The sequence below is a fragment of the Nansenia antarctica genome (assembly GCF_963989245.1).
Source record: "Nansenia antarctica genome assembly, chromosome: 3".
Taxonomy (NCBI): Eukaryota; Metazoa; Chordata; class Actinopteri; order Argentiniformes; family Microstomatidae; genus Nansenia; species Nansenia antarctica.
Window position 1 is genome coordinate 32741512 of NC_137688.1, and position 11029 is coordinate 32752540.

The 11029-nt window shown below is 49.8% G+C and overlaps 1 protein-coding gene across 1 annotated transcript in view; it reads left to right on the forward strand.

Annotated features, from left to right (window-relative positions):
• The window catches only part of LOC308153999 (CUB and sushi domain-containing protein 3-like), a 504776-nt gene that overhangs the window by 365725 nt on the left and 128022 nt on the right, over positions 1–11029 (forward strand). The window contains 2 exon segments of the mRNA XM_080527180.1: positions 1145–1240; positions 10188–10438. Coding sequence (XP_080383306.1) covers positions 1145–1240; positions 10188–10438 — 347 coding nt within the window.

Consider the following 11029-nt stretch of genomic DNA (forward strand, 5'->3'; position numbering starts at 1 on the left):
TTCTCAAAAACCTATTGCCCTTTCTCTGTACATTTCATACTGTACATACATATTTCATACTATACATACATTTCATACTATACATACATTTCATACTGTACATACATATATCCTAACTGTACATATTGTATTGATATCCATCGCCCTTGGTCTGTACATACCACACTGCACATATTGACTTTTTATATTCATATTCATTGCACGTATGCTGACTTTATATTCATTTACTTACGCTCACTGTAATACCCACCATGCACTGTCCATACATTCATGGATTTTGCACTATTTGCACTGGATAGACACATCTGGATAGATGCCGAACTGCGTTTCGCTGTCTTAGTACTAGTACTCTGTCAATGACAACGAAGTTGAATCTAATCTAATGTAATCTAATCTAAACACTCCATTCCCTGGGCCCACGCCTTCATTCAGAGAAGGGGGGGGGGGGGGGGCGGATAGAGAGAGAGAGGGTGCAGGAGAGAGGGAGAGAGAAGGCGAGAAAGAGAGAGAGAGGGAGGGAGAGAGAGAGAGAGATGGGGGATAGAGGGCGGGACCAGGCATAGAGGGAGAGAGAGACAGAAAGAGGAAGAGAGAGAGAGGAAGATAGGGAGATTGAGTGAGAGAGGGAGGGATAAGCAATAGAGAGAGAGAGGAAGAGATGAAAGGATGTGTTGGTGATCAATAAGACACGTCTGTGTATCAGAGCTGTCGTTGTGCCCCTCAGCCCCCTCTTCAGATCCTCCTCTCTGATTGGCCCTCTGGGGACAGCCTATCACACAGACAGGCAGAAGATCAAAGCGTCCGCAGGGTTGGTCCTGATCAATGGGCTGTGATGCGTTGATCTCCCCCGAGGGTCCTGTTCAGGGATAGGCCCTCTCAGCGGTCACATGACATGTGTTGTCTTTATTGACTGTTGCAGAGTAGTTATGGATTATCATCCAGAGTGGTTATGAGATGGTTAATACATGGTTAATACATGGTTATTACATGGTTATTACAGGTTAATGACAGGTAAGATGGTTTATAACACATGTTGGATTTATGGATGTTTAACAAGTGTTTGACTGAAATCTCTCTCTCTCTCTCTCCCTCTCTTATTCTTCCTTCTCTCACCCCCCCTCTCTCTCTCTCTCCCCCCTTACAGGAGAGTCCCTACCTCTGAGCACAGCCAATCAGATCACCATCAAGTTCACCACCGTAGGACCAGAGACCGCTAAAGGCTTCCACTTCGTCTACCAAGGTGTGTGTGTGTGTGTGTGTGTGTGTGTCTGTCTGTCTGTCTGTCTGTCTGTCTGTGTCTTGTGTGTGCGTGTGCACGTGTCTGTATCTGTGTCTGTGTGTGCATGCACGTGCGCCTGTCTGTGTGTGTCTGTGTCTGTGTCTGTGTGCGTGTGCGTGTGGTGTGAGTGTGAGTGTGTGTGTGTGTGTGTACGTGTGTACGTGTGTCTCTTGCGGCGGTGTTAGGAACCATAAACGTCACGGTCACCATTTATTAAATACGTGATGAAGCTGTAATGACACGGTTAGAGCCTCTGAGTTACCTGTAACACGCATCACTAGACAACCACCTCACTGATTGTGTTGGATAGCAACGTAACATCCAATTGTCACGGTCTGTTACCACCGTCAAAAACAATATGACTGTTGTGTGATTATTATTCATATTCATGATATATGCTGTTAGGGGGATAAATAAGCAATCAACCCTGCAGATGAAACCGTAGTTGTCGTGTATATATATATATATATATTTATATTTGTTCAGACAATGTGAACACAAATGCAGACAACCTGCTCCCCACTAGGACCAACATTAACACATAATAATTTGACAGAGGCAGGTAAAAAACTCCACAAGTAGGGCAGAGTCCTTTTTCTTACAGTGCAGATTATGAAAGTGCAGACAAAACTGTAGGCTTTCAAATGATGTGTCATGCATTGAGATCTGGACATAATTGAAGAAGGTGCGCTTGTTGTGAATGTCGGTACGCCTCAAACAAAAACGCGATGAGAAAATTGCTCTCAATCAACAGACTGCGCTCCATGGCGCCGGCTAGCTAGCTGGCGGGCTAGCAACAAAGAACATCGCTACGTAGCATCTGAATGCATGTTTAGCACATCAGGACACGCTGATAGGACATCAACACGCTACACATACATGAAAGCTCCTCTTCTCCTGAGCCACGGGGGGGGGGGCGCAGTTCAAAGAGAGAGAGAGAGGGGGAGAGGTGAGAGGGGGTAGGGGAGGTGGGGTGAGAGCAGTGTTTGGAAAAGCAGATAGTACACACACACACACTCTTTCGTAGTCCCTACAGCCCCCCCGGAGTGTGTGTGTGTGTGTGTTTGTCCACAAAATCTTCTTCTTCGGCGTATGGGTAGTTGTTTTCCTCTCTACTCCACCAGGCTCGGGGCCGAGGGGCTACCCTTTTATCACCCCGAGACCTGGTTGAGGGGCTCACCCGGGCTATATTTCTGGACACCCCTCCAGAAGCCACATCATCGTCTCGTCATGTAATACCGACCATGCATCTCGTTGGGTGGGTGGTACACCGGGCAATCCAGGATAACATGGTCTGCGGTTTGGTCCTCTGCGCCACACTCGCACGACGCATTTGGGGCCAAGCCCCATCTGTGCATTGATGAGCGGAAACGCCCGACGCCGGTCCGGAGACGATTGAGCCTCACCCAGGACAGCCTTGGCAAGTCCATCCCGAGGGGCTCAGGGCCGGCGACTGGGATGTGGTCGCGGAGTTTGGAGGTGTTTGCCTCCCACTCCGCGCGCCACATATAATCCGCCCATCCTGCCGCACTGATGTTAAGATCTCTGCATTGCTGTTTGAGATCCTGTGCGGCAGGCACAAATGGGTGTCTCGACTTGAGACGCCGGGAGGGCTCCGCTGTTATAGTGAGCCTATCATGGAGCAGATGGTTATTAAGCTCCACGGCCCGGCAGGCGAGACGTGCTGTGGCTCCCATGCGGTGGAGGCCTGCGGGCTGGATGCCTGCTAGGATGGGAAGGTTGTCCACGGGGGTAGGACGCAGGCATCCTGTCACAATGAGCAAGGCTTCGTTTATAGGCGAGTCGATGAGGCGGGTGTGGGCACTGCGACACCATACTGGGGCGCAGTATTCACTAGTTGAATAAACGAGGGCTAGGGCTGCCGTGCGCAAGGTCCTTGCGCCGTCGCCCCAGCCCGAGCCAACCAGTCGCCTCATCAACGCCACACGAGCTGTTAACGTCTTGCGCAGTGACTCGAGGTGCTGGCGAAACGTGAGCGTCCTGTCCAATGTCACGCCGGGATAGATTGATATACTCTAAGCTCACGTTTAGCCTCCCTGTTGTTAAGGTGGAAGGCAGCCAACACCGTCTTTGCCTCGCTAAGCTTCAATCTCCATTTCCGGAAGTATGCCACTAGTGTCTGCATGTCCTGGCTCAGAATACCCTCCACAGACTGCCAATTTCCAGCAGAGTACACCACTGCGAGGTCGTCTGCGTATGCGTACTTCCGCGAGAGTGTGTTGGGCAGGTCATAGGTGTAGATGTTATAGAGGAGTGGGGCCAGGACCGATCCCTGAGGGACGCCGTTCTTAAGGCGTCGAAGCCTGCTTAGCTGTCCGCAACCGGTGGTAAGGGTAAAGCTGCGGTTACGGATGAGCTCCATGATCATTGTGACCATGTGCCTGTCCGGCAGCAGGCGGAACAGCTTGCAGGTGAGGCCGCGATGCCATACGGTATCGTAGGCAGCCATCAGGTCTATAAAGACGACCCCGGCCTTCTTTTTTGCCGAAAAGCAATCCTCAATGTCTTGAGTCATAAGGGTGACTTGATCTACGGTCGACCTCCCGCGTCGGAACCCGGCCTGCTCACGTGGGAGCAGCGGGTCGACAATTGGTTCGATGCGGGCGTAGATGAGACGCTCAAGGATCTTGAAGGGGATGCATAACAGAGAGATGGGACGGTAACTCTTAGGGTCCCCTTCAGGCTTATTTGGTTTAGGGATCGCAACAACTAGGGCTCTTCGCCAGATTTTGGGGATCTTGAGTTGGCGCAAACAGGAAGTGAGGAACGCTCTCAGCCAGTACTTCAAGGCGGGTGCGGCATGGAGAATAAGCTCCGGGCAGATGGAATCAGGCCGCGGAGCTTTCCCTGGCTTTAGATGCTGGAGGGCAGCAGCGAACTCCTCCTTGTGATGAGATTTTATTTGCAGAGATGGGGCAGTGACAAGGAGAGTGTCTGGACCTACCAGTGAGATTGTTCATGATACTCCATGCCTTACGGCTGGAGTGAGAGAAGTCGATGGAGTCAATAGCCTCCTCCCAGCGCTCCTGTCTTTTACGGCTGAGTCTTGACAGCAAGGCTGTTGCGAGCCTGTCCGACTCAGCTCCTGCAGGGGCCTGGAGGAAGGCACAGTGGAGCTTCTCACACTCCTCATCCCAACACGGTTTGTAGCTAATGCGACGTCCGCGTGGGATGGATTTTTTTGACGCTTTCACCAACATGCCGCAGAAGTCCCGGTACGCCTCATCCACGTTGTTAGAGTTAGGCGATGGGAGGTGCCTTGTGGATTTGTTGGTAAGGAGGCGGAAGCGTTTCCAGTCGGCCTTTCGGAAGTTCCACCGTTTTACTGGCTCACTCAGTTTGGCCGTTGTTATCAGTGAGGGTCGATGTTGAGACCTCGGGAACTTTCCTAGCACACGTCTATCAGGGAGCCGGTTGTCAGCGCTGGCACTCGCGAATGCTAGGTCAGGGTTCGTCCCAGTGTTCCAGCGACCGGAGCGGAAGCTGGCTGCGCCCTTGGGGTCGTACAACAGGGCCAGGCTGTTGTTAGCTGCCAGACAGCCAGGTTCTCTCCGTCGGGTGAGTTGGTACGGTAGCCCCAGTCTTCATGCTGGCAATTGAAGTCACCAGCATAGATACAGGGGTGGGGGAACACTGGTAGACACACTGGTGTGATTCGCGAGGGTGGAGGTTTGTAGACGTTGACGATTTTTAGACCGGCAACGCCCACGCACAGCCACTCAATCTCCGAGTCAGCCGGGGATTGGTCAGCGAGAGTCCAGCTCAACCTTTGTTGGACAAACGTGGCGAGGCCATGCTTCCTGCTCAGGGTAGACCCAGCTAGCTCAAAGTTTGGTAGAACTAGCTTGTCTGCTGATATGCAGTGGGTCTCCTGGAGGAGAATGACGAGGGCCTTGGTGGTGTTGGCCAGGTGTTCGATGATGTCGATCTTACTGGGGGTTAGTCCTTCGGTGTTCAGCTGCAGTATTCTGGGTTCAAGGTCAGCAGCCCTCTCCCCCGGCTGCTGCCGAACACCACCGGGTGAGGGGCCCTGGTTCGCAAACTTTGTTTCGCTTCTTGTCTTTTGCTTTGCCTTTGGCAGTCATTAGCTACTTACGGGGGGCACCACGAGAAGGTGTTTGCCACGCCACATCAACATGCACGGATGCTGAATGCTCTCTGTTCGCTTGGTGATTCGCAGTTCGCACAAGGTTTTGCACTTGTTGTAAACTTAGAGTTCACTAGCTTTAGAGTCCACAAAATGATCATCTGAAAATGATCAAGCTTCTTAGAAGTTTTTATTTTACAAATATTTGATCATTGCAAATCGTCGTCTTTTAAATCCCTCCTCTCCCCAGCTGTAGTGCTCTACAGGGGCCAGTATGTGTGTGTGTGTGTGTGTGTGTGTGTGCAGTGTTTCCTCCAGGAATTTTTACATTAGTGTCGATTTTTTTTCCGCGTGCACGCGCATGAAACACGCACGCGCGCTCAAAACAATGACCTAATTTCAACCAAAACTAGAGGGAGGATGGCAAAAAATATATATATACAGAATATAAACTTGTGACTGATAGTCACATACACACACACAAAGATCATCAGCTATAATATAATACGAAGTAGGCCTACATGAGCACAAAAGCGGCTAATGTTACTGATTAACTGTTTACTGTAGTGCCGAGAGACGGGAGTCATAGGCGGCGTATCAAATGACAAAGCTAAACGTTTAATGAAGGACATTAACGATTGTCAACAACACAGTCAAGCAGTAAATAGAACAGACTAAACAACTTGGGTACTACGCACTCAACTGCGGACGGAACAATACTCCCAACCCATAGTTCCGTGCGTGAATTATGTCAACCCACCACATTACAGAAGTAAAATCACAGTCAGATGGAGCATTCGGTAAACAGCTGAGTATCAGCTGAGTTAAAGAAAACAAACTCTTACCTTTGATGACAAACACATGAGCCCTGTTTTCCCGTACTTCTCCCGTGTGTCTCTTATTGTCCAAATGTTCCCTGAATTTTAGCTGCATGTTTTTCCAGCATGTAATTCCGTTGTCAATAAAAAAATCGACTCCCCTTCTTTTCCCCTTGACAATACTGTGTCGTTGCTAAAGTGACGGCACATAAGAAACGTTTTTTGACTTGCTAATGTCTGCTGATACACCAACACAGCTAGCCGATGCTGATGGCTCTCCCGCTGTTAGCTGGTGGTGGTGGTACCCCGCCATAAACGTTGTTAGCTTGATCCACCACCTAGCTCCTTTGCCAGCCATGCAGTTTCGGATCGCTCATAGCCACTGCTAGCTTCAGCAATGTTTGAAGTGTCTGGGACATCCTTTTTCTTGAAAAATCCATCCATCTGACGCTGTTTTCGTTTAATTTTTCGAAGTTATTTTACGTGATATCTTATTTGTGCACCTAGCTAGCTAGATCAGCTTTTTGTATCTTAGTTTTAGATGGTACTACCGGTGACTTTTAGCCCGTTATTTGCGAGGAGAAAACACAGGCGCCCGAGCATTTCGGCAGGTAAGACTGCTGAGCAGGGATGGTTGAGTCTGCACGGTTCTCATGCCGGTTCACATTTAGACCAATCAGGAGTAGCTCTTGTGTCACGTCGTCAACTGAATGTTTAATGTCATTAATCTGATTTTGGATCAGCGGTTAGAGAGAGATGGGCGTGGATTTAGGTGCACTTTTAGTCAACATCCATTATAGCGCTGATCTAGGATCAGATATATTTTAATCAGCAAAAAATGTTCAGAGGTGGATTATTTTTTATTTATTGTATTTTTTAGTGGACTGAATCAATTAGTGGCGGAGGAAATTCATTTGTGGCGGCCCGCCACCAATAAATGCATATAGAGGAAACACTGGTGTGTGTGTGTGTGTGTGTGTGTGTGTGTGTGTGTGTGTGTGTGTGTGTGTGTGTGTGTGTGTGTGTGCGTGTGTGTGTCTGCCGTAGGATTATGGTGTGGCGTCCCGGCTGTGGAACGTGTCTGTTCAGCACATTCTGACTGACCCGCTGTCTTGCTCTGCTCTCTCACACACACACACACACACACACACACACACACACACACACACACACACACAGACACACTCGGCCTCCCAGGGAAAGGCTTAAAATGATCAAGCTTCTCAGAACTTTTTATTTTATAAATCTTGGATCATTGCAAATCATCGTCATTTAAATCCCTCCTCTCCAGTGTAGGACCCCCACTGTGGTGCGCTACAGGGGTCAGGGTGTATGTGTGTGTGTGTGTGTGTGTGTGTGTGTGTGTGTGCGCACATGCCTCGAACAGGCTAGGGCATCTTGGGACATCCTTACACTGTTTTTCTTCATCTTCGAAATCCGTCCAGAAGTGAAGGAGTGTGTGCATGCGTGTGTGTGTGTGTGTGTGTGTGTCACACAGACTCACACACACACACGCCCTCTAGACGCGTCTGGCTTTGCTTCTGGACAGATTTGGAAGCAGAACCAGAACCGTATACAGACCTGCTGGGTCAGAGGCTGCTGTGGAGGAGCTGCCAGCAGGCCTGGTCTGACACCCGTCTGATAACCATACTGACTTATTCATGGGTCGTTTTGAAGACCGGTGTGTGTGTGTGTGTGTGTGTGTGTTTGTGTGTGTGTGAATGTGTGTGTGTGTGTGTGTGTGTGTGTGTGTGTGTGTGTGTGTGTGTGCGTGCGTTTGCGTGTGCGTGTGCGTGTGCGCGTGCACGTGCGCGTGCGTGTGTGTGTGTGTGTGTGTGAATGCCAGTCAAGGCAGCAGTGCAGGCAGGTTCTGGCGTCCGGGCAGGTGTAGTTAGCAGGTGTGTGTGTGTGTGCGCAGGTGTAGTTAGCAGGTGTGTGTGTGTGTGCGCAGGTGTAGTTAGCAGGTGTGTGTGTGTGTGCGCAGGTGTAGTTAGCAGGTGTGTGTGTGTGTGTGCGCAGGTGTAGTTAGCAGGTGTGTGTGTGTTAGCAGGTGTAGTTAGCAGGTGTGTGTGTGTGTGAGCAGGTGTAGTTAGCAGGTGGGTGTGTGTGTTAGCAGGTGTAGTTAGCAGGTGTGTGTGTGTGTGTGTGTTAGCAGGTGTAGGTAGCAGGTGTGTGTGTGTGTGTGTGTGTGTCTGTGAGCAGGTGTAGTTAGCAGGTGTGTGTGTGTGTTAGCAGGTGTAGTTAGCAGGTGTGTGTGTGTGTGAGCAGGTGTAGTTAGCAGGTGTGTGTGTGTGTGTGTGTGTGTGAGCAGGTGTAGTTAGCAGGTGTGTGTGTGTGTGTGTGTGTGTTAGCAGGTGTAGGTAGCAGGTGTGTGTGTGTGTGTGTGTGTGTGTGTGTGTGTGTGTGTGTGTGTGTGTGTGAGCAGGAAGAATGATGAGGGAAAGACACTGGATTAAAGAACTAAACACAATTTCACCCAGTGGTTTAAATGAAATATAAAAACTTACCTCTCATTTAATATGTACAGTCCAGTCCTGAAAAAAATCTGTAAAGGAAATAAACACTTACCTGCGATCCGATAGAACCTGAAAAAAGTTACAAATAAAATAAAAAATACAGTTAAAATGGGTGCTTACCTGGATACGTACTGAAATTCTGAAGCCGGAGATCCTTGGATTATGGATGGTCGACGACATAATCTGAACAAAGATCTGAAAGTAGAGAAAAAAACTAAAAGATTAGTGTGCCCGTGCATTCTGCGAGCCTTCGGGCAAGCAGGGCCTTTTATTCCCCTAACCTAACACTAACCCTAACCCTAACCCTAACCTTAACCCTAACCCTAACCTTAACCCTAACCCTAAATGTGGTTAAACTAATTAATGCAAGTGCAATTCAAAATGGAATAATCCCGAGAGAAGCCCCGACAGGCGCATGCGCATCCCTGCGCTTTCAGAACGAGCTACCCCAATGTCACGTCGGAATTCGACGTTTGGATGCAATCTCACGTCAGAATTCGACGTTTGTCCATAAACGTCGAATTCTGACGTCTGCCGTGTGAGACCAGGTTGGTATGTGTGAGCAGGTGTAGTTTGCAGGTGTGTGTGTGTCTGTGAGCAGGTGTAGTTATCAGGTGTGTGTGTCTGTGAGCAGGTGTAGTTTGCAGGTGTGTGTGTGTGTGTGTGTGAGCAAGTGTAGTTATCAGGTGTGTGTGTCTGTGAGCAGGTGTAGTTTGCAGGTGTGTGTGTGTGTGTGAGCAGGTGTAGTTATCAGGTGTGTGTGTCTGTGAGCAGGTGTACGGTAGTTAGCAGGTGTGTGTGTGTGTTTGTGCTGAACGCCACCGCCTTCAGCACCGCGGTGTCAGCTGGCGCTGTTGCCGTGGGCGTCTCCATGGGACACGTTCCACAGAAGTCGTCGAGTCGTCTAGGAACTCAGTAATTCAATTCCGGAATGTCTGTCAGTGTTGAGGGGTTCGGTGGAGTCCATTTGTTGGACTTTTGAATGAATGATATACAGCCATTGATTGGCTAACCCTTCTCTCCTCTCCTCTCCTCTCCTCTCCTCTCCTCTCCTCTCCTCTCCTCTCCTCCTCCTCTCCTCTCCTCCTCCTCTCCTCCTCCTCTCCCCTGCTCTCCTCTCCTCTCCCCTTCTCTCCTCTCCTCCTCCTCCTCTCCTCCTCCTCCTCTCATCCCCCCCCACTCCCCACCTCTCCTCCTCCTCCTCTCCTCCCCCCCCCTCCTCCTCTCCTCCTCCTCCTCCTCCTCCTCTCCTCCTCCTCCTCTCATCCCCCCCCACCCCCCACCTCTCCTCCTCCCCCCCTCCTCCTCTCCTCCTCCTCCTCCTCCTCATCCTCCTCTCCTCCTCCCCCCCTCCTCCTCTCCTCCTCCTCGTCCTCCTCCTCTCCTCCTCTCCTCCTCCTCCTCCTCCTCCTCCTCCTCCCCCCCCTCCTCCTCCTCTCCTCCTCCTCTCCTCCTCTCCTCCACAGCGGTTCCCAGAACCAGTTCCACCCAGTGCAGTTCGGTACCGGAGCCTCGCTTCGGGAAGCGCATCGGGAACGACTTCGCCGTGGGCGCCGCAGTGATGTTCGAGTGTAACCCTGGTTACGTCCTCCACGGCTCCGCCACCATCCGCTGTGACGCCGTGCCTGACGCCCTCGCCCAATGGAACGACTCCCTGCCCACCTGCGTCGGTCAGTACCAACCAATAGGATCGACCGGACCGCAACTGATAATAATAATAATACTAATAATTATAGCGCTTTTCCTGCAAACGTTGCAGCTCAAAGTGCTTTAATCATTATATAATCTTAATTTTATTATTTTGTCATTTAAAGGCAATATTAAAAGGATGGGTTTTTATCATCTTAATTTTATTATTTAGTCATTTAAAGGCAATATTAAAAAGATGGGTTTTTAGTCTTGACTTGAACATATTTGCTGAGGTTGCATCCCTAATGTAAACTGGCAGTGCATTCCACAATTTGGGTGCTTAAAATAAGAATGCAGCCTCGCCAAATCTCTTCTTTTGTAAATGTGGTACACAGAGAAAACCAGCGTCAGAAGACCTGAGAGCTCTATTGGACTGATATGCTAGCAAAAGGTCAGATATTCTGGTGCTGTGCCAGTGAGAGCTTTATAAATAAGCAGAAGGATCTTGAAATATATTCTGAACTTAACAGGAAGCCAGTGTAGAGTTTCTAAAATAGGAGTTATATGAGCTTGTCTGCTTGTTTTGGTTAAAACTCTCGCTGCTGCATTTTGGACTAATTGCAGCTGGCCAATAGCTTTCTTCGGAAGACCAGAAGTCCCCCCCCCCCACTGGTCGGCA